The sequence below is a fragment of the Dromiciops gliroides genome, chromosome 4, assembly GCF_019393635.1.
Source record: "Dromiciops gliroides isolate mDroGli1 chromosome 4, mDroGli1.pri, whole genome shotgun sequence".
Lineage (NCBI taxonomy): Eukaryota > Metazoa > Chordata > Mammalia > Microbiotheria > Microbiotheriidae > Dromiciops > Dromiciops gliroides.
In genome coordinates this window covers 419072408-419097497 of record NC_057864.1, presented here as the reverse complement: position 1 = coordinate 419097497, position 25090 = coordinate 419072408, and the positions used below count along the sequence as shown (strand labels likewise).

Here is a 25090-nt window from a genome sequence, read left to right as displayed (position 1 = left end):
ATGTCAAATGTCTGAGGCCGGATTTGAACTCAGGTCCTCTTGAATCCAGGGCCAGTGCCTTATCCACTGTGCCACCTAACTGCCCCTAATTTGCTTTTTAAAGTCCTTTTGAGGCTCTTCCAGGAATTCTTTTTGGGCCTAAGACCAAATTGCACTTTTCTTTGAAGTATCACCTATAACCATTTTGGTACTACTGTCCTCCTCTAAATTTATGCCTTGATCTTCCCTATCACCATAATAATGTTTTATAGTCAAGCTTTTTTTGTTCTGTTTTGTTCTGTTTTTGCTCATTTTTATGCTTTTTTGGTGACTTGGTGTTTTTATCTGGGAGTTGAGATCTAGTCCTACACTGTCCCAAGTTTTTGTACTGGAGCTCTGGGTCTTACGGGTTGCTTTCACTGAGTTTCAGGACTTAGCTTTTTACTCTCTCTGTAGAATAAGCTTTTTTTCTGGCTTGTATTTGGTTGGGGAGGTTGTGGACTTTCCCTGTGGACCTTCCCTGTTAGCCTCACCTGGGTGTGGGGTTTAGTTGCTGTCTTGCTAAAGGGGTGGGTCCTTGCTACTGGGTTGCTATAGTAACAGAGTTTTTCCAGTGGCTGGCCCTGGAAGAAGGATCTTGTTGCTAGTCTGCCCCTGGGGTGGTCCCTGCTGCTGGGTTGCTATGTTAACAGGGCCTCTCTGTTAGCAGGCCCTGGAGGAGTAATTTTGTTGCAAATCTACACAAGGGTTGAGACCCCCTGATGTTGATTTTCTATAGAAATAGTCTCTCTTATGTGTATAATTTTTTTATGCCTCAGTACCAATGTACTCCCAAGATTGACCCAACTATTTCTATAGACCTGAATGTATTTGTGGGAAAGTACAACCTAAGCTTTTGGAGGGAATGTTTTGTTCCTTTTTTCTTACCATATAATCAAAACAAATACCTTTGCTAAAAAGCTTATTAATCTACTAGCTGATAGTTAATGAGAAGTACACTGATAGGGGCTTTTGAGAACTGTGGGTATTAGAAACCCTGAGAATAAGTATAAGTTATTGTCTGGGAACCCCAAACCATGAGTGAAAGTCAAGTGATTGCTCGACTAATCTAAAGGTGGTTCTATACCTTATTTCAAATAAAAGATTTTACTTATAGAAGTAGAGAATTTTAAAGATATAAGGAAACCTACAATTCATCTAGTCCAGCTCCCTTATTTTAAAAATGGGAATACTGAGTACCTGAAAGGTTAAATGACTTGACTGAAGCCGCATACTACCCACTGCCCCACCTTCCTGGTTTTCAGTTTCCTACCCTTTCCTGCTTTACAATTGGCATTCCCTTAGTGTAGACTACATCTAACTGCAACTTCTATTAATTGCTTCTAATTCTGACCTTTCACAGCCAACAGACAATTCTAATTCCCCTTCTATATGACAGATATTAAATGATTCAAAGGTAAGTATCATATCTCTACCCAATTCCACCCCATTCCTAACAAGTCTTCTCTTTTCTAGGTTAAACAGTCCAAATTCTTTCAAAAGATGCTTTTATAAAATGGCATCCACTCCCCTCACCACCATGACTAATCTCCTCTGAAGGTAGTTTGCTAAAATGCTTTCTAAAATGTGACACCCCAAATTCAAACCATACTACAGGTGTAACCTAACCAGGACAAAGTAAAGTGGGACTATCACTTCCCTGATTTTATTCATTATGATTCTCAATATGGTCAAGGATTGTTAGCTTTTTAGTCATATATCCAGTATGCTATCTAGTCATTGGTCTTTACCTAGTCTCTAGTCATATCTCCATCCATATTGAATTTGTATAGTTGATTCCTTGAAGCCAAATAAAGGACTTTATCTCTGTTAAATTTCACCTTATTACATAGGGACAATTATTCTATCCCACTGAGACTTCTTTTATCCTGAATGTGTCATCTAGTATCCTAGTTTTCTTTCCCAGTTTCCCATCACCTACAAATTTTATAAGTATATCATCTATATCTTCATCTAAGTCATGGGCAGAAATATTGAACAGCATGGGGCCAGGGTCAGATAACTTAGACATATGCTGGTGAATCTTGCTCCAGGTTGGAATCAAACCATTAGTGAATACACTTTTAACATGGTCTTTTAAGCAATCCTTAATCCAATTAATTACATTAATACATATTTAATTTGTATTAGCCTGCCTCTTTATATTTTACCCACAAGCATAGAACTTTATTGTGATAAAATAATGGGATTTGACAGACGCCCAGGGGCCCCACCTGAAGATTGATTTGGAATTAGTTGAATTGGGTGAGACTGAGAAACTGAATGAGAACCTACTTAAGAATGATTAAACTGAGACCACACCTGGCTGGCCCTGAGTGGGGTGTTGTTCTTAGAAGTTGAACCTACTTAAGGTTGATTAAATCAAGACCATTCCTGGCTGGCCCTGAGTAGGGTGTTGTTCTCAGAGGCTGTGGACAAAGACATCAACAGGAGACCACCTGCAACCAATCAGCTTGAAGGACCTCCCCTTTCTGGGAGGGAGACAGGAAGTAGAAAGGTGAGGATGGCTCGCTGGATTGGTCTCTTTTTCATTCAGACATCGCTTGGCGGCAGAACTTCATGTGGGCTGCTAGGAAAAGCAAGGTTTTCTCTCTGGCTAGACCGAATAAATCTAGTTAGGGTTTTCCATTCTATAAGGGATCTGTTCTCAACTTCTCTGTCTTCAGTAACTTCTAATACACTTTAATAAATACTTAAAAGCCTAAACTCTAGCTGAATTTATCAGTAATTTTAGCCAGCTTCCCCCCAAAACTGGGGGGGCAGGTTAGGACCCACATTAGATTTTAAACATCACACTTATCAAATAATTTGCTGAAATATAAGCATTCTGTGTCAAATTCAAATTCATTAAACATTTATTAGCACTTACTATGTGAATAACAGTCTCTCCTCTTACAAAACTTAAATTCTACTTGGGGCAGGGGTGGGAAACAGAATGGAGACACATAATCACAGAAAAGTATAATACAAGCTAGAGTAAAATGGGACAGGGGAGAGATTCATACATTGCATGGGTAGAGAGTAACTTTCAGAAATGCATGAAGGCAGGAGATACCATGTCAGTATAGACATTCAATGTCCTATGCATACATTACAGTACACAAGGCTGAAAGATGTTGCTATGGAGATAATTTCATTCAATGATCATCAGAATACCTGGCTTTCATCAAGGCATTCTATCCTAGTGTACAAAATTGAGAGACTATTAAAACATATTTCAGACTAGCATTGTAGATGGAACAAGCTTGATTTAGAATTAAGTGGAAGGATAAGATTACGTTGGATCACATTTGGGAAACTCAGTGATGTTTTTTAATCATCCTAACCTGGTTGCTTCCCCCAAAGCCCATCTATTGCCAACACTAACATCTTTACAGAATAAGGGAGAGGAAGGGCTATTTGCAAAGTGATCAAAGTCTGGGTAGCACTATCCTAGTTCACAAAATCAACTGACGGTTATTCAATGAATCAAAAGATTCATTTACAGGCAGATACAATTTATTTAAAAAAAAACATTCAAGCAAAAAAAAAAGAAAATAACATTCAAGGCCACCGATTTTATATCTGTTGGTAGGATGGAGGTAGAGCCAATATATACCAAATAAATAAATAAAATGTAAAATATCTCTAACTCTGCCCATAACCTTCTTTACACATGCTAGAGATCAAGAGCAAGGTCAGAGGAAAGATAAAGGTAGACCTGAAACAGAAAAGATAAATAGAAGAGGTCTAGAGAGGAGAATGTGGTATGTGAAATACAGGAAATTTCATTTACACAGGACTTTACTGTTTATGACATAAATGATAGGACCAAATTCATTCTGACCTATTTGTAATTTTATCCATGTTTTATCTCTCAAGTGACAGCTGCAACTATTTTAATTTTGAAATTCAGCTGTTCCTTTGACAGACTTTCCCAACACGATAGTCATGTTTAGAAGCATGACTCATTATATTCTCCAATTGCCAGTCCTCTTCTGTGCATTGCATCTGGTTAAGGCCCTGCTTTTTTATCTGAATAGCCTAAGGATGAATTGGTATCAAACCACATACAAAATGAGAATGTAGGAGTCATGGCCAAGACAGCTGACCTAAAATTTGAGGGTATGGAGGGACAGCAGCTTGGAGAAAAGGAAATGTAAAATACAAATGCCATTTTGTTCTTAATCTAATCTAAAAAACTCTATTAACTGGGTGACTTAGTGCCATACACAGTTCCTTCTGTTACCAGTTCTTGCTAATGTTTATCTATCTATTTCAAACCTATTTATGTTTGATAGAAAGCCAGAACTTGAGAGGAAAGCAAGCTCTGCAATAATATAGTGATTTCTGAGAATTTCCCCTTTTTAAGCAACCTGGTAGGATAGAAGGCATTTAGATTTGAAGGAAGATAACTATGCCAGCCTATTAATTTGGATTTGAAATATCGGCCTCAAAGGTCAAACTTTCTATCTGAATTAAACTATAGCTCTATTTTTCTTCATTTTTGTCTTTGTATTTTAGTATATCAAAAGTCTTGAATAAAAGATACAAGATCTTTAAAAAATTTACTTATTTTAAAATAAATGTAATTTTACAGGATAACAGCATTCTTTATTATAAACAATTATGCAGACAACATAAGGATTATTGCTCAGATACCATTGCACATATCAAAACTGCGTTTATAAATTTTAGAAATATTTGTACTTATCCAGATATTTGTGTTTTTAGTGAAAATTCTAAATCATATTATATGCTCTCTTCAAAGAACATCCAAAGACCCAAATTAAAAAACCAAAATATTTACCACTAAGAATGTCAGATTACTGATTCAATTCCATTAAATTTGAGCAAGATTTTGTTTTATCGTTCAACTGATCAAGGAAGACAGTATACTTTGCTTTTTAAAAAGATGTTTTACATAGATTATACACCAATAATCTAAGCACTCTATGGCACTTATTTAAAATTATGTTATTAGCTACATTTTAAAACAGTTTAAGAATGAACAGAAAAAGAAATAAAGTTATGCATAGGACCATGAGGTTTTAAATAGTATATGCTGTTTATTCTTTTACATAGAATTTAATTTGTGTGCAAGCATTACATATGTAGTTCATTTACATCTAAAATTATTAAATATTTAAATTTATTGCAATATGCATACATTTTTCAAATAAAATCCATAACTTTTAATGCTTTTTATATTAAAAATTTTGATAAAAATTTTTAAAACATTCTCATACATTTCTTGGTAGCAAGTACTAAAAATCTAGTGTCTTCTATGCTTACATAAAAGCCCTTAAAATATAGACATAATTATACAATGTTTCAACAATCAGGCAAAAGAGGAAGAAAAAAATACACAATGTTTTATTTGCTTTTGTGTTTTAGGTTTCATTTACCAGGAAGTAGCAAATAACCCTCACATTTAATTACAACAAGATTACACAGAGGTACAAAAGGAAAAATTACATAGCCAATGCTTAACGAGTTTTCAGCCAGAGGTATTCCTTTATATAAAGAAACTTATTTTTCAATATGGAAATAGTCTTTTCCATTGTCATTGGTCCTAAGTATAGGGCCTCACATAAAGACATGTCCATTGCTCAAAGTGAATCAATGTAAACATTTTCATTGCAAATCATTCTTTTATTACAGCTGCCTTTGATTCTTCACTCATCTCTAAAATGCTCTCACCATTTACATACTGCTGTTATTATCAAAGAAATTATAGGCTACTTGGGACTCAAATTTGGAAAAGGAAAGATTAATGGTATCATATTTTTGCAAAATATCTTGAACAACTCATGTATTTGCTGGTGGAACTGCTGAATAGATAATACCAAGACCAAGTATTCAGGTCTCTAAGTAGCTCACAAAGTATATATAACCCAACCACCTTCTCATTAGAAGTTGCAGATACTTTCTGGTAAACCACATCTTCAAGCTTTCCCTCACACAATAAATGGGTGTTAAGTTTCTTAAATATTTTTAAATACTAGAAAACCATTTCTATTAGAACTGAATAACTTTCCATAGTGGTCTAATAAAACAGTTTGATTGGTCTTCACTCATATTTTCATATAATTCTTCCAAGCCCTGTGTGTGTGTGTGTGTGTGTGTGTGTGTGTATGCCAAAATGAACTTATAAATTTCTAAATTTACCCAACACATATAAGGACTGAGAGTCTAGAGGGGAGGCATTAATAGAAGGTATAATAGTCAAGTGCTGTGGGAGAATGGTAGTGGTAGACAGGCTTAGAAGAAACCAATGTGATGCTTCTCTGTACTACCATTAAAAAACCCACTGAACTAGTCTGGGTTAGAGAGGGACAAAGGGGTCTCTGTGTCCATAGCATTCTTCACAGTTAGGTAAAAGAGTTCCTCTCAAATAACCTTATCCAATTTCCAGGCCCCACTGGCTTTATGCTGCTCTGTTCAGATCGTGTGTGTGTGTGTGTGTGTGTGTGTGTGTGTGTGTGCGTGCACGCACGTGCCCGTGTGCACATGCACATGCACACACATGCACACACACCCATGCACATGGCCACCTTAGTACAACAGTTGGGCAACTTGACTACTCTTCTGATGCCATGTTTTTCATTTGCTTCTTAACAAAACCTGCCAACTACAAATCCATATTCTCTGTTGAATCACTGTTAATAACCAATATTACCAATTACAGGGATATTTTCAAGTTAGTTGACTTAGAAGCATTTCTGCCACCTTTTTGGTTTGGGGAAATTGCAGTCAAAACATTTAAAGTGACTTATTTTCAATATTACCAGTAATACAAAAACTTTTTGGACTTAGCAAATTTCTTTCTAGAAATTAGATCAGAATACATTTGGAAACCATAGTCATACCTATCCCTACATACCTACATACATACACTAATCTTGCAACTGACACTGAAGTCAGCTTTTTTCAAAAAAGGCAGCCAATTTTTTTGTGACTATACCACCAAAACTCTACATATACTCTAAAGAAGTTTTACAAATTTTAAGCCTAAATATTTATTTTTTTAAAAAAAATCTACATTAGTAAAAATGTGATTCGAGTCAAATTTCTTTTTAAATTTTAGAAAAGTTTTATGTAAATGTCTGCTGTAAACTATGTGAATTTTTAACTAGACCTTTAAGACTATGCTGAATTCTGCACAGCACATTTAAGTCGCTTAAAGTTATTTAAAGTTGATCAAGGCATGTAACTATTATATCTCTTTCAATGCAGTACTTTTCCATAAATGTTACATATTTTAGCAGCTGGACTGAAAACAAACTTATAATAAAGAATTTTTCCAATCTTACATAAACATCCTGTAACCTATCACTCTAAATTTTAAACAATTGCAGGCATTCTTCACTAAGAGGATTTTATACATAAAAAAGCAAACTCAAGCTCCTAATTCTTTAATTTGCCCAAAGAAAATGCTTAAGTGTGTTACTTACTTACACAGCTAATATTAAACTCTGATCTTGCATGGGCAATCACATGGGGTAATTAAGTGAACTTATGTAACAAAATTTTCTGCTGATTTTTAAAGTGACAGTTTGAAAGTTTTAGTTTTGGTAACATCAAGTTACCAATGATGCAATTAATTTCCTCCAAAAAAAGTTGTTAGAAAACTTCTTTACGTCAATTTGCTCTATTTTCATAAATATTTGAATTAAGTATCCAATATTAGAGGCCCCTATAAGACCTAAGATCCATCTAGTTAGAATTTTTTTTTTTTTTGGTTTGTGAGGCAATTGGGGTTAAGTGACTTGCCCAGGGTCACACAGCTGGTAAGTGTTAAGTGTCTGAGGCCAGATTTGAACTCAGGTACTCCTGACTCCAGGGCCGGTGCTCTATCCACTGCACCACCTAGCTGCCCCTAGTTAGAATATTTAATAGCTAAAATATCCCATCTCTTAACCAGAGGTATCCTGTCACTAAACCATCTGCATCTTTGAATGTTATATCACAGTACAACTAAGTTTGAGAAAATGTTTTCTGTGAACTGTGTTTCAAGTTATTAAATTTGCCTATCTTTCATTTTGTGTGTTTTATATCAGCAATGAAATTGGACTGTTTGGATTTTAAAATTAAGGAATTTATGGTAAATGAAATGTAGTAAATAAATAAACAAATAGTAAATATTTGATTAACATAAGCAAAAATAGCTAAATCTAAAATGATACTTCAAATAGCTTTATATTTGAGGTACTTATACCAATGAGAGGTACTTTTTGTGACAGTTATGTGAGTAATTTTAGCTGGAAATACTGTATCGAGTCTCAGAATATTAAATTTACACTATCTTTATCTTAAGCAGCTTTTTAATCTCTGTGTTCAGAAAAAGATACCTTAGGAGCTAAGGTCTTTATTTCAAAGTTTATTTCATTCTAAAGGAATGTATTTCCAAAACAGCATGTATTTGTGTTTGTCAGGAAGGCAGGGCTAAGATAAATATTTGTTCTATTTTTTCATCTAAATAATGAAGTCAATAAATATTCATTGACCATTTGTGTGCAAGGTGCTGATGGTGTGCCATTAATTTTAAGGATAAAAAAGTATTAATGCTATTAAAAATAAATGCCAATAGTTTAACTAGATGGTTTAAGTGTAAGTTTTTTTTTCTTCAAATGGTTTCATGACTTACAAATTGGACACATGAATAGAATAGGAAAAAATAACCTCTGGTTTGATTTAGAAACTCTTTCCTATGTCAGTCATTTATGACCCAAAATGGAAACTTCATCACAATATGAACAGTGAAAGTTCTATTCCAGTGAAAATAATTTGGTGTAAAATTAGAAACCTACCTGAAACAAATCATTTTATTAAGATTGATTTAATCCCTGATGTACATCCTTGGTTTTGTGATAAACAGTATTTTCCTTTCATAGGTAGAATAAAAAGAACAGAGTTCAGTCACCAGGCTTTCTGCAAACTACTCTCTTTTAAACATATATGTGATAAAGTGATAACACTGATAATCAACACATGTACATAATTACATTATCATTCTTTGTCATTTAGACCAAATGAAAACAAAAAAAACCCTTGAAAAGCACTGTCTACAAATCACTGGGTCTCAACTCTATAAAAATATAAAACAAAAAAACCTGTAATATTTTTTGGAAGATAAATGGCCTATCTCAAGTATCTGATAGATATCATACTACAGAAGATGACCTCTGGTACTGATGACTATTGGGCTCTAAATGCAGCTACGATTTAGCAAACCACAAGAGAATAATTTATTATCTACAAGGTAGGTGGAGAGGGAGACAAGGCAGCAAAATCATAGCATTTTTCTTCACAATTCATCCTTTTATTCTAACCACATAATCATCTACTGACATTTTTAGAGAAATCATTCCTCTTAAGGAAGTTTTTAATTAGGTCTATGTCAGTTCTTACTATAATATAAAAATAGACCACAGTAATAACTTGATAAAATGATAAAGACAGAAATTAAAAAAAAACCTGTTTAGTAGCTTTCCTTAGTAAATGATCACATGTAGTGAAAGACTTTCCTTTCTGATAGTAAAAGGTCATTTCAGATAACAAATAAGAAAGCAGATGAACATTAGTATATTTATCATAAAGATGTTAACAAACATTTGGAGAGGTTAACAAAATGAGATACAACTAAAATACCAGAATAGGCACATTTGGAATGTCCTTTTGACATGCTTACTAATGTTAAATATTGATTGGGGTTTTTCTTCAAATCTCTTCTTTTATCAAGACATATCAAGGAAGGGTGTGCTCAGTTCTAGAGAAAACTATGTAAAATGGTTCTCTTGAAGTCAATTATTAAGAAAAGGGGGGTAAATGTTTTCTAATAACATGGAATTTCTTCCATCAAAAAGGACAGAATTTGAACCTAGGCATTAAACTGGGAATTAAGAAATTCCAAGTTGTTTAAATATCTCTGAAATTAAGGGATTTTATCAGCCAACCCCCAAATTTGGTTACCAAATAACCAAAATTTTATGTATTCAGACATGATAAACAAGGAAAAATATAAAAAGAGCATATATACAAAATCCATATATACCTAAAAAAAATCTCACAATGAAAGAATTATTTTCCATGACTGAGCTAATAAGATATATATATAATGAAGCAAAAGTACTTCATCCTAATATTTAAATGGATAAGCTATACCAGAGTCACCATTCATGTCCCAAAGCCCCTTGGTTAACATCAACCATTTAGAAGCCAAGCCCCATACAAGTGTTGGTTGCCAAGAAAACATTGGTAGAAAAGAGTTAAAGGTCATTTAAATTCTGAAAATAGAATTAACCAGATAAAACGAAGTGCACCACACACATGAACACAGCCACCTTTTCATGGTGAAAAATGCTAGTGCAGGTAATACATTTCTGAAGAATCTCCACTGTATTTGTAAATTGTTCTTTAAACTCCTAAAGTTGTATTCATGCTTATAAGGCAGCTGGAAAGCTGAAAAGGTGGCTTGGAATAAAAGCTACTCTTAGTTTTTCTTTTCTAAAGTTAAAAACAGATGTTGTCATGGAAATCTTGAATAGCAGATATTAATAAAGAAGCACAGACCATGCCAAGAAATGTCCTATCAGCACATATCAGCACAAACGTTAGTTGTAATGAAGTAGCTTGTTTTTCAATATGCCGTTTTTAGTCAAGTTTTCCATTTTGATGACTTTTGTTGGTTTTCTCCTTTTTTATGAGAGAGATGACTCTGAGGCATCCCTTTGAAATTTTGATCATCCACATCACATTCATTACATCTAAAACTCCACTGCAACCAATCCAGGCACTTTGGGCAGCAAGTCCTAGTCTGTTGAAACCGTCTGTTCCAAATACAGCATAAATATGACTATAGAAGGGAGGTATGACTGCAATCCTTACAATGAAGAATACGACTGTCATTAGTATGCCATTGATGATGTTAGCTTTTGAAGACTTGGGATAGCCTAGCACTTCGAGGAACCACCTGAAAAATAAAAACATTTATTAAACTAAACCTATATGTCATAGGTGATATTCAGGGAAAGTGAATATCTTTAATTTTTGCTCTTAGAATGCAATGGGTTTTGTTGTATTCCACGTGACAAATATGTGCACATACTCATTTTGCCAACTTTTATATCATTTTAAGAAAAAAATCTGAATATATGGTATAAATATTAAATGTAATGGACACATTACTAGCTTCTACACTAAACTGGAAAGTTCAAACTAAGGGTCTAAAACAATGAAAAGAAAAAAAAAATGTGATCAAGGGCAACTAATATTCAATAAACTCCAGTGGTTCCTAATTACCTTCAGGATCAAATATAAAATTCTCTAGGTTTTAAAGCCCTTCACAACCTGGCCCCTCCTACCTTTCCAGTCTTTTTTACACCTTACTCTCCTCCACATACATATTCTGACACTGGCTTTACTGTTACTCAAACAAAACACTCTACCATCCCAAGGCACTTTCATTGGCTATCCCCTATGTCTGGAATTCTCTCCATCCTTGTCTCTGTCTCCTGACTTCCTTCAAATCTCAGCTAAAATCCCACCTTTTGCAAGAATCCTTTACCAATCCTATGTATCCCATTTATATTATCTCCAATTTCTCCTGTATGTGTTTTGTTTGTATATAGTTATCAGGATATTAACTTACCCTTAAAATGTTAGCTTCCTAAAAGTAGGGACTGGTTTTTTTTGCCTTTCTTTGTATCCCTAGCACTTAGCTCAGTGAGTGGCACATAGTAGATGCTTAATAAATGGTTGCTGACTTGATTTACAAGGTGAATAGACAAAGAAGTTTTTAACAAAGTATTCCTGTCTATAGTATCAGCTTTGTAATCATGGACAAATTACAATGACCTTGCAAAGAAATTACAGTAAGTTTTACCATTTTATTTGACAGATTATAAGATTGAAGATCATGGAGCTTAAGTTATTTGTCATGTTCTAACAGCAAGTAAATGGTTTGTGCAGGTTTCTATAAAGCCCCAGGTCTCCTTGTAGAGGTACAGTACTGGAGAAGATATGGGCTATAGTGGATAAGCCATGTGACCTCTCTAAATCTCAGTTTTATCATCTTTGTTGTTCTGGATCAAAGAACTATTTTTTAAAAAATAGATTGGGGGAAGCTAGGTGGCTCAATGGATAAAGCACCTTCCCTGGATTCAGGAGGCCCTGTGTTCAAATCTGGCCTCAGACACTTAACATGTACTAGCTGTGTGACCCTGGGCAAGGCACTTAACCCTCATTGCACCACACAAAAAATATACTAAACAAAAAAAGAATGAAGGACAAACAATGGATGAGGAAACGGAAACAAATGAGGTTGTGATTTGTCCAAGGTCACATAGCTACTAAGTGTCTGAAATAAAATTTGAACTCAGGAAGACAAATTTCCTGACTCCAGGCAAGGCACTCTATACACTGTGCCACCTAGCTGCCTCAAGTATGGGTGTATCATGTGTTTTAAAATATAGGGTCCAGGGGGGCAGCTAGATGGCATAGTGGTTAAGGCGCCGGCCCTGAATTCAGGAGTACCTGAGTTCAAATCCGGCCTCAGACACTTGACACTTACTGGCTGTGTGACCTTGGGCAAGTTACTTAGCCCCCATTGCCTGCAAAAAAACAAAAAAAAAATATAGGGTCCTATAAAATGTATGGTGCTGAGTCATACTTTCTGTGGAATCTTTTTTAAATTTGGCAAAGATCTTCCCCCAAAATTATGATGCTCAGAGTCTTATGCCCAATGTATATAATATTCTACTGTATTATCAAATGAGATCATATATTCAATATATTTTTACTGAGTCTTCTCAGTGAGCAAGGCTCTATGAGGGGTAATAAATGAAAATGCTTGTTATTTATAGGAACTAAATCACTGAGAAGGTTCTAAGACAGAACTAATGATATACGGTGCTTAATTTCAGTCTGCATTATAAGTTACATTGTAGTGAGCCTTCAGGGTATTATTATAATAACAATTTTAGAGATGGAGGTACCAGGGCAATGGAACATAATTTTCTACTAAAAATAAATCGCTGTGGCCAACTTTAAAAATACTTAACAGTATCAACAACCTACCGTTGATTCACAAAAGGATTCGAAAACTCTGCAATCAGACGAAAATTACCAAAATATGCCAGCATTCCCTTTGTCTAAATGATAAACATTAAAGACATAAAGTTAGGCATATCAACTTTTACCAAAATTTCCAGCTATTTAGGAAAACATACAAATTGCATACATTTTCACTGTCAAAGCTTTTCTTCATAACAGAATTTTCATATTAAAATGGCCAAACATGAATATCTTCTCTTTCACCATCATAATTTTGTTAATTCTATAGAAGAATGGTAGGAATTTGAGGTTTTGTTGTTATAAGAGTAAAAAAAGTCAAATTATTACATATAGTACCATCTTTGTTTCTGAGAAAAAAATTTCAAATAGGGTCCCCAAATTAAATAGGTTCTGAAACCATCAATAATTAAGGACTTGCTTTCTCAAATGACTAGAGTTTAAAAGTTGGAATGTTTATACTAATCAGTTAACTTGAATTTCATATCCACTATTAAATATTAACAAAATCTTAAATCAATATAGTGAAGATAAGAAGGAAATCATAAAATTGGAGAAAAATCTATAGACAGTTTCTTAGATAAAGGTCTCACATCTCAAATATATAAAGAACTCCGTCAAATCTATAAGAATATGAGTCATTTTCCAACTGATAAATTGTCAAAGGACATGAACATGCAGTATTCTGATAAAGAAATCAAAACAATTTATAGTTGTATGAAAAAAATACTCTAAATCATTATTGATTGAAGAAAAGCAAATTTAAAAAACCTTTAGATATCATTTTACACATATCAGATTGGCTCAAATGATAGAAGGGGAAAGCAACAAATGTTGGAAGGGATTTAGAAAAATGGTGCACTAACTCATTGTTGGTCTAACCACTTTGGAGCACAATTTGGAATGTCCAAAGAGCTATAAAACTGCCTATACCCTTTGACCCATGAATACACTATTAGGTCTATTTCCCAAGATGATTAAGGGGGAAAGATAAAGAATATCTATGTTCTAAAATATTTATTGTAGCTCTCTTTTGGGGGCAAAGAACTGGAAATTGTGGTGATGCCTGTCAATTGGGGAATGGCTAAACAAGTTGTGGTATATGATCATGATGGAATACTACTGTGCTTAAGAAATGATGAGCTCCATTATTTTAGAAAAACATGAAAAAACTAGCATGAAATAATGAAGAGCAAAACAAGCAGAATTAAGTGTGATGTACAGTAACAGTAATTATTTTAAGAACTTTGAATGACTAAGTCATTTTTCCCCAAATTAACTACAAAGGACCTATGAAGGAAGATGCTATCTACATCCAGAAAAAGAATCAATAAGTAGAAGTACATATAGTACTATTTATTTACAAGTTGTCTCCACTATTACTATGGAGGCTCCTTAAAGGAATGGACCATTTTTCCAGTTTTTGCCTTTCTTTATATCTTTAGCACTTAGCAAAGTGCCTGACACGTTGTATGTGTGTAGTAGTGGTGGTGGTGGTGGTGATTTTGGTGAGGTGGTGGTGGTGGTAGCAGTATTAGTAGTAGTACTAGTAGTAGTAGTGGTAGTCATTTTGGTGAGGTGGTAGCAGTAGTAGTGATGGTGGCTGTGGTGAGGTAGCAGTGATAGTAGCAGTACTGGCGGTGGTAATAGTAGTAGTAACAGAAGTAACAGTAGTAATACCAGTAGTGGTGGTAGTGGTATGAAGATGACAATGTGGATGTTCATATGATACAAGGGATATAAGATCTGTACACTGGTTTATGGACTGGAAGCTTCTTCCATCCATTGCCATTGATAGAGAAAAACTTTCTGCTCCATCCAGGGAAATTGGAGAAAATCAATGGCTGATCTGGAGCCAGGTCTGCTGATCTTCATGCAGGGGTTTGTGGGCAGGAGCCAGAAGTTACTGCATTGGGCCCAGAAAGAAGGCAGAGCAGCCAGGACTACGAACTGTGGCAGCTCTCAAACCATTCTAGCAGAGGAGTCAGAGATCCTGGAGCAAAGGAAGGGATGAAAGACTGCCTTCTGGTAGGCAAAACAAATATCTCAAGGTCTTGATGAAAAAACAAATACAAGGACAAAGTGGCTATTAATAATAAATGCTTGTTGCTTCCTTTCATCTTGGTGGTTCAAAAATTCAATGTGAATTTGCCAGGCTGTCTAATATGATCATAAACTTCATTACTAAAAGTAGAGTGTTCAGGTTTGGGGAGGAAATAGTGCTACTATCTATCACCTCTATGCTGACCACATCTGGAATGTAGCAGTTACGTAGCACTTAGCATGAGCCAGGCACTGTGCTAAGCACTGGCAATAGAAATATAAGCAGAAGACAGTCTCTGCCATCAGGGGAAACATGTAGAAGGGAATGAGAAGGGGGGGTATCCCCATGTAGAGGCATGGTGACAGGAAGTATGGAAAACAAAGGCTGGTCTCAAAATGGAGGTACTGGGAAGAAGCCAAAAATGAGAAAAGGGGGCCACATGGGGAGAGAAAGAAAGCAGCTGAGGCACTTGCAGCAAAGTCCAGAGAATAAGAGGAAAAGGAGAATACGGGAAATCATGTTAATAATAATAGCTAACACATATAGCAGTTATTATGTGTCAGGCACAGTGCTAAGCACTTTAAAATTATTATTTCATTTGATTCTCACAACAAAGCTGGGAAGTAGGTGCTATTATTATCCCCACTTTACAGATGAGGAAACTGAGGCAAATAGTGGGTAAGTGATTTGCCCAGAGTTGAACACCTAAGGAAGTATCTGAGGTTAGACTTGAACTCAGTATTCCTGACTCCTGACCTAGCACTCTCTCTATTATACCACCTTGCTATTAGTTAAAAATTTAACATGACAGATTCTGGACCAGGCCTTAAGATAGAGGAGTGATGGGCTTTTGAAGAGGATAGAATGTATCTAATTAAGGTTGAGAAAAATATTTACCAGAAGACCTACAAAACAGATCAAGAGGGCTTCAAACTGACAATGGAGGAGGAAAGGAAAAATGACCCAATATTTGATGAATGCTTACTGAATCCAAATGTTAAGCTAGATGCCACAGGGAGAAATAGCTGGGAATCAAAAGGCATTTATTAAGTGTCTACTCTATGATTAGTCACTACGCTAAGCACTGGGGATAAAAAGACAAAAATTAATCAATCAACAAGCATTTATTAACTGTCAATTATGTACCAGACCCTGGAGATTCAAATACAAGAAACAAAATAATCACTTATTCTCAAAAAGCATACATGCCAACAAGGATGGCATATAAGTACATAAAGAAAAAATGTTTTAAAATAGTTAAATACAAGGTAGATTGGGAAGGATAGTACAAGGTAGGCTGGGAAAATAAGAAAAGGCATTGTGTTGAGCTTTCTTACTCTTGAAGGAAGACAGGGGTGCTTTAAGGTGGCCACATGGAAGGAGTACATTCCAAGTATGGGGCATAGCCACTCAAAGGTACAGTGAGGTGCGATAAATGTCTTATGTAAGGAATAAAGAGAAAGCCAATTTCACCGGATTACAGAGCACTGGAAGAGGAGTAGTTTATAAGGCTGAGAAGATAGAATGGGGCCAGATAGCTCAGGGCTTTAAAAGTCAAATAGAAGAGTGAACAATTTCATCCTAGAAGCAATAGTGAACCAATGGAATTGACTGAGTAAGGAAGCAATATAGATCTGCACTTGAGGAAACTCATTTTGTGAAGGTGTGGCATACAGACTGGAGTGAAGAAAGACTTAAGGAACAGAAATCAATTAAAAGGTCACTTCAAAATCCTAAGTGAGAGTTAATGAGGGCCTGAACTCAGGTAGTGGCTGTGTGAGTGAAGAGAAATGGACATGTATGAGAGATGTTGCAGAGGTAGAAACAGTGAATATCTGGTAAATTATTAGATTTGTAGGGAGTGAGAGTAAAGAGTTGAAGATGGAACTGAGGTTGCAAGATTAGGGGACTGAGAGAATGGTGATGCCCTCAACAGTAATATGGAAGTTTGAAAAGGGGGAGGAAGGGATTGGAGGTAAAGATAAATGAGTTGTTTTTGGACATGTTACATTTGAGATGCCTGTGGGACACCTGGTTTGAAAAATCTAATAGGGAGTAGGTTGTATATAAGTAAACCTCAGGGCAGATGACAGAGTCATTTCTACAAAGTAATATTTAAAGCCATAGAAGCTGATGAGGTCACCAAAAGATAAGGTATAGAGAATTTAGAAAAGGGGGCTAGGACAGGGTTATGGGAGAGCACACTGAACTGGCACTGTGTGAGGTGCAGGAAATGCAAAGAGAAACAGTACCTTACCTGAAGGAATTTACATTCCACTGAGAAAATATAAAATGTTCAAGACTTACAACCATATTGCATTACTAGCTGGAAATGGTGTTTAAAAAAAAGATTTGAAAGACATCCCCAAAAAGAGAAAAAGTATTATTTGTACAAAAATATTTCTAGCAGCTCTTTTTGTGGTGGCTAAGTGGAAATCAAAGGAATGCCCATCAACTGGGAAATGGCTAAACAAACTGTGGTATATGATGGTGATGGAATATTATGCTGTAAGAAAAGACAAGCAGGATGATTTCAGAAAGGCCTAGAGAGACTTGTATGAACTGATGTATAGTGAAGTGAGCAGAACCAAGAGAACATTGTGCGGAGACAGCAATATTCTTTGAAGAACTGTGAATGATTTAACTAATCTCAGCAATACAATGATCCAAGACAATCCCAAAGGACTATTGATGAAACATACCATCCACCTCCACAGAAAGAACTGATATTGATTGAACGCAGACTGATGCATGCTGTTTTTCAGTTTCTTTCATTTTTTCTTTTATTCAAGTTTTCTTGAACAAAATGATTAATATGGTAATGTTTTACATAATTGCACATATATAACCTATATCTGATTGCTTACCACCTCTGGGAAGGAGGAGGGGAGGGAGGGAAGAAGGGATAAAATGTGGAACTCAAAACTATAAATAAAAATGTTTATTATTTTTTAAAAAGGTTTGGATGTCAGGGAGCAGCTTGAGACTATTAACAACACATAATGGGGGGCAGCTAGGTGTTACAGTGCATAAAGTACTGGCCCTGGATTCAGGAGTACCTGAGTTCAAATCCGGCCTCAGACACTTGACACTTACTAGCTGTGTGACCTTGGGCAAGTCACCCTCATAGCCCTACCCCCCCAAAAAAAAACCACATAATGATATTTTTTCAAAACAATCTTTCCTTCTCTTTGACTGGTAGAATCAGCTTTATTTCCAATTGCATAGCCCGTACTGATGTTAACTAAATGGATTGTCCATTTGAATAGGTGTTATAAGCTAAACAAAAATTTTCATCTATTATTTGTATCAATTTTAGGTTAATTTCCTCTGAGTAATTATGGGTTTCATTGAGGAAGCTCTGATATTTTCTGGAGCTTAAAGAAGTAAGCGTAGTTTTATCTATAAACAGTAACATCTGGAAGACTTCATCTAGAAGGAAGTTCTCTTCTACTTGACCATGAGCAGGTCATCATATATGATAGTGGATGAGACCTTTGGCAAGGGTATTTCTCCTGTTCTACATTAAGAAACAGAGTGTCATTAAACAGTTATTCTTGCAGTTGTACTTATCAAAAAACCTTGACAAATTGCCCAGATTTTTGCAAAAGCCTCCTAATTAAGCCCTCAGCTTCTAGTCTTTCCTTTCTGCAGTCCATCTTTTATATAATAGCCATAATCCTCTTATGAACCAAAGTTGCATGAAACTCTAATTGCTCCAAAGGGCAATGTAGAGATGCATGCCAAACGCAAGTGGAATAGGACATGTATTCAAAACAAGTGGCATAAAATCTGCTACAGAATCAGATCTAGAATCACAAGGGTCCTTGGGATCCATATAGTTCAACAGCCTCAATTTCTAGATGAGGAAACTGGGAAAGAAGATGGGAGAGAAAAGTGTAAGAAAACAGATGGAAAGCCCAAGTACTGCACAGCTAAATACAAAATGTGTACATGTCTTTACGTAGGGGAAGAAAGGAGAGAACTAGGGGAGAGAATCTACCACTTAGGGGAGTTCCTCTATGAGGCATCTATGGGAGAACACAGACAAGAAGCACCTGGGATGAAGAGGAACATGGGTTATAAGCTATACCAATTACAAGAAAACCAACACTGATAAAAGATAACGGATCTATCAAAGTATATCCTGGTAGATTAAAGGAATGTCAAATAGAATATCTACACTGTATGCTTTAGGGCAGGAACTATGTCATTTAAAAAATCCTTGTTTTCCCAATACCAGGACAGCTAGGTGGTACAGTGGATAGAGTGCTGGGATCGGAGTCAGGAGGACTCATCTTCCTAAATTCAAATCTGGCCTCAAACACTAACTAGCAATGTGACCCTAAGTCACTTATCCCTGTTTGCCTCAGTTACTCATCTGTAAAATGAGCTGGAAAAGGAAATGACAAACCATTCCAACATCTTTGCCAAGAAAACCTTAAAAGGATTCACAAAAAAACAACTAAACAACAACAAAACTTCCAATACCAAGAATAGCACTTTTTCACAGAGCAGGTGCTTAATGAATGTTTGTTGATGAATTTTGTCACAATATCTGAAAATGTCTCTCATGATATCTTTGTAGAAACAATAGAGATATGTGGGATAGATGGTGGTATACTTAGGACTGTTCAGAAATGTTTGAATAAGATAACCTAGTCATATAACCAACAAGTTAGAGGACTAGACATTTTTTGATTCCCCTTGACTTTTCAAACCTCTCCAAAATACAGGGAGGTTAACAGTGACAAGAAAAAAGATCTTCCTAATTCTGATGGGGGAATTAAATGTGGAAAAAAATAGAGAAAAGAACTAGAATCTTAAGGGGGTCTCTTAAATTGCTTCTTAGACAATTTGGGAATGACTGAACAAGTTGTGGGCCATAGTAGAATATTGTGTTCCATATGAAATGATAAAAGAAAATATTTGGTAGAATCCAGGATAGTATGAACTGATACAAAGTGAAGTGAGTAGAACAAAGAAAACAATTTTTTATACAAGGGCAATAACACTGTAAAGAAAAACAACATTGCAAGATTTAACAACTCTCATCAAAGCAATAACCAACCTTATCTCCAAAGAAACAATGATGAAAACTGTTACCCACTTTATAAGAGAGGTAATATATACAAGGTACACACTGGACTTGGTCTCTGGGGGGATTTTTCTTGACTATGCTTATTTGTTATAAGTCATTTCCACAAACATACCCTTTTCTCTTTTCTTGTTAATTGAGGGAGGATGCAGTTAATTGGGGAGAGATCAGCAATAGTGTTGCCAAAAAAGTCACTGAAATCTTTTTTCAAATTAACAGAAGAGAAGGAAGTACAAACAAGCCGGACATTTTTCAAAGTAAGGTGTAGAATTTATTATTTTATAACCTTAAAAAAAGCAGCGTGAAAGAAAGATCCACAGTATCATACAGAGTCCACTTTGGGGGTTTTCTGTGTATATAGAAATGAACTTTTTTATGTTTAAAATCAAAATTAATTAGAAAATGTAAACATATTTTTCTGCTCTTTGTGGAAATGTTTGTGTTTGTCTAGTAGTTCGAAACAAACTTTTTTAAAAAAAAATAAATTACACAAGAACAGCATGGAAAACACTACGGCCTCAATAGCAATTCCTGTGAAGATCCAAGAATTTTAGGGGACTGCAAATGAATTAAACTCAACCATATGATACAGCAGCCAAAACAGATAACAATCTGCATTAACAGAAGAAATGTGCAAAAAGGGGAAGAGAATAGTTCTGTAGCCCTGAGAAATGTGACTTATTCAGCATCCACCTGAGGTAACTGTGTTCTACTTTAGAGTTCCTGACAAATTCATGGTCAAAGGAGTCATGAAAGGGAAATCAAGGTTATGTCAAATAACTGACTGAAGATATTAGGACTGTTCAGTCTGGAGAAAAGAAAATTCTTGGGGAGACACAGCCTTTTGTTTTATAACTGTTTGATGCCATTATTATATTATGTAATCCTGTGTCTTACATCCATATGGGTCCTGCATGCTCCCTCCCAGACTTGCTTCTTAAGTCCTTGCTGTCTCATCTAAACCTTGTATCTTCCCTAGCACCTAATACAAACACAGTAGGTACTAAGAACTACCTGTTATTTTGTTTGTTGACATGATAGCTGTCTTCAGTATTTGAAAGCCTGTCATGTAGAAGAAGCATTGGAATTATTTTTTCTATAACCAGAAAGAAAAAGAGAAGCAATGGGTAGAAGATTCAGAGGCTCAACATAAGCTCAAACATATAATAACTGACTTTGGACTGAAAGCGGACTCTGAGGACAAACACTCTAATTTTCAGATGATGGAACAAGGAGGCACAAGGAGAGGGTAAGAGACTACTCAGTCACATACGTAGCATGTGAGGACTGGGGGGTTTTTTGTTTTGTTTTGTTTTTGGAAAGAGGATTTTAATTCAGTCTACTGACTTCAAATTTAACACTCTCTCCTTCCTAATAATTAACACATTACAAAAATGAAATGGGTTACCCTGGGAATTACTGAATTACCCATTATAGGAAGTTTTCAAGAGGAAGACATATGACTGCTGGTTGGGGATGTCATAAGTCTCCAACGGATATAAGGTAACTGTCAAGTTTCTTTCTAATTCTAAGATTCTCTGTTTCTATAAGAGGACATTCTTTTTTTTAAAAAATCCTGTCATCCTCTATTTCATAAAAAACAAAAACAAAAATAAAATATAATATTTAAAAAAAACATTTTCCAGGTACCACTTTCAGATCATTCAAAATTTCCCCAGTGAATTAGAATAATGTTTGATCAGAGGTGTGGCTTTATAGATATAGAGCTGGCTTTAGTTAGGAAGAACCAAGTTTAGTCTCTGGCATATACTGTGACCATGGGTAAGTCACATAACATTTTAGTAACCCAAGCAATTCTCTGACTATAAATCACAGATATATTGTTTATCTGTATTGGTGAGAAGTTTTCATGGTGGGAAGACTGATAACAAGACTTGCCCCTCCCCCCCAAGAGATAAAAAGAATATCAAAATAAAATGTAACATTCATAGAATTCTAGACTGAGGTAAAATGGCCTCAGAGACCATCAAGTCCACCTCTTCCCCTCCTAATTTTGCAGATGAGGAAAGTAAGGCCCAGAAAGGTTAAATACCTCACTCAGGGCCACACAGGCAGTTTCTGGTGAGGGATTTGAACCCAGGTCCTCTTAACTATAAGTTTAGTACCCTATGTACTACTCTATGCTGCCTTGACATATTTAATCATGGACATGTTGCAAAGAACATTTCCTTTGCAGTCATTAGGAAACTTGCCAAATGTCCATATGGTTGCAAGTCCACCAGCGTCTTTCTCCTTCTGCCCATCTACTAATTTCTGTCTAAAACTTTTTCCTAAAAGGAAAGGAAAAGCATATCCAGATTTTAATGTGGCACAGAAATTGATTAGACAGTGAAAACTGAAATTACAGTGAAAGAACTATCTCTTTTTAAAACTAGAAAAAAATTAAAATTTGAAAATATCTCCTAATTTGGGGATATCTTAAGACCAACAAATGTATAAGTAGAAGAAGAGATAGTAAGTTGGGGAGGAGGAAATTGGATCTTGACATAGAAGGCAGTTAGCAGTCAAAATGTTTGAAAAAACACTAGGGTGAATTAGTGAGCAGAACTAACATGATTAACAATAGGCTGAGTAAAGTACAAACAAGCCAGAGTTAGATATATGCTGCAGGACAGCTTATGGATGAGCTAAAAATAGCAAGTTAATTTAAGCAGTAAAATGCATCATTCTGTACTAGAATGTTTTTCTTTTTCAATACTTTTCTATCTAGAGATGTCAGAGAGTTAATTAAAAAGTAAAGTGTTTCTCCAAATTAGGCATTTTCTTCCTGCTGTCACAACTAAGGACCTGAGATTTTTGGACAATCCTAGAAATTTATCATTTTCTCCTTGGCCATCAGGGTAAATGGTGAGGCATGGTTAGGCTAAAAGTACAGATTTAGTGATTGACTAGACTTTTCCAAGCATGGATAACTAAAAGACTACAAACAAATTGTCCAGCTAGTGCAAGATTTAAAAGGGAAGCAGCAGTATCCCTAATAAAACAGATGTACAATGCTTGCTGAATAAGTGAATAGGAAAAAAAAATCCTTAAAAGTGCAAAATCACATGATCACTTACACTAACTATTGTATTTAACTTACTCAAGGGAGCATCCCAGGTTTATTCCTCAGGTCTAACTCTCCTATACTATGCCTAGTCTATAAATGGCTATCTGCTAACTGGGGCAAAACTATGTTCACTAATAAGCACATTTGAGAAAGGTAAAAGTCCTTCTGTCCTTCCCAGTGAAGAGTTCTTCACTGATAACTCTCATCTCTTCTTTTGAAGCTCAAATGTCATTTACTTAACAATCATTGATTCTCCAAGTGGTAGATGATTTTTCCTTTCTCTACATTCTTGTAATATTCTACATACCTTTCTAATATTAATAATGTGTTTATTTCACAGGTTATTTTATATCTGTCAAAGTACCTATTGCTGAATGTTGTTCCCACCCACCCCCACCTTATAACATTGTTGTTTTTGTCCTTTATTTCCAAAGAGGACCATGACATCAGGAGGTGATGTCATGACTTGCAGTGAATTGGATTTAAGTGAGGGAAGGTTGTGCAAGATCACCACAGCCTCATTCTCTCCTCCAGAGCCATCTAGGTCCACTGATAAGATATACATCAAGATGACTGGAGATGACCTTGGATGTTTGAGGCAATCAGGATTAAGTGACTTGCCCAGGATCACAGTGTCTGAGGTGAGATTTGAACTCAGGTGTTCCCAACTTCAGGACCAGCACTCTATCCACATTGCCACCTAGGAACAACCACTTCTCTTCCAGTTATTAGCTCCTTCCCCCTACATGAAACTTCTCCTGCCTCATTTTTTTTTCTAGAGAACTCCATCGGGATCCTTCCTCTTCCCCCGCCACACTCTACTTTACATAATATTTTACAATATATATGTTCCACACCCACTAAGAAAATGTTTTATCTTTTCATCTTCAGCATTCAGCATAGCATCTTAGCTGTAGCAATTTTAAAAATTCTTGCTGAACTGAATACACACTTTGATGAGACTTAGATTGGAAGGCAATAACATGGGATAGAGAAGAGGGTTAATGACAGGAAGGAACAACCTTGGATCCTGCCTCTGATATTTTACAAGCTTTGTGATCTGGGCAAGTTACATAACTTTGCTAAGGTCTCAGGCTCTTCTTCACATACTAATAAAAGATAATAACAACAACAACAATAATAATAGATACCTCACAAGGTTGTTGTGATGCTAAAATAAGATTACAAATGTGAAGCATTTTGCAAAATTTAAAGAGCTATATGTCACCTATTATTATTAATATGTTGCCTGCCAAATATTTAAATAATTTTTCAACTGTAAAACAGAGGGGGGGAAGTTCCAAAAACTCTATACTCTCTCTCTGCTTTGACCTTTTAAAGATTACTTCTTCTACTTTCTATAAAATTAACAACCACAACCTAGTAAAACTAATTTAAATTTTTATGATGAAAAATTTTCTATTTCCAAAGTTGTCCATATCTTGAAATTTTTATTGTGCTGATTTTTACTTTGACATTAGATAGCTTTCATGGACCACATTTAAATTTTTACTGTCACTTTTTATCATTTCTCACAACTTCAATAACATTATGGTTTATCTTTTTTCTTTCCTCCTTCCTTTCTTTTGTTGCAATTTGACATACATCACACTTGGTTTTCTCTTCTCTTTCAGCTTTGGTCTGCTTAACATTTTAATTTTTTACTATATTTTTGCTTTGACAGTTGAGTTCTAGTTTCAATTTATAACTTCAACATTTCCCCCTAAGGGCTTTAAGTAACTGACACTTTTCTTTTGAGAAAAATGCTTTCATAAAATAAATGATT

At 35.4% G+C, this 25090-nt stretch overlaps 1 protein-coding gene across 4 annotated transcripts in view; it reads right to left on the bottom strand.

Moving 5' to 3' along the window:
* Positions 1 to 9717: 9717 nt before the first annotated feature.
* Positions 9718 to 25090, bottom strand: part of LOC122756343 (TLC domain-containing protein 4-like) — a 153834-nt gene continuing 138461 nt past the window's right edge. For all 4 annotated transcript variants that reach the window (XM_044005595.1, XM_044005591.1, XM_044005594.1 and 1 more), the window contains 2 exons: positions 13099 to 13172; positions 9718 to 10993 (listed from right to left, as the gene is read on the bottom strand). In XM_044005595.1, the coding sequence (XP_043861530.1) occupies positions 10675 to 10993; positions 13099 to 13172 (393 nt within the window). In that variant the 3' untranslated portion in view covers positions 9718 to 10674. The remainder of the gene's footprint in view (positions 10994 to 13098; positions 13173 to 25090) is intronic.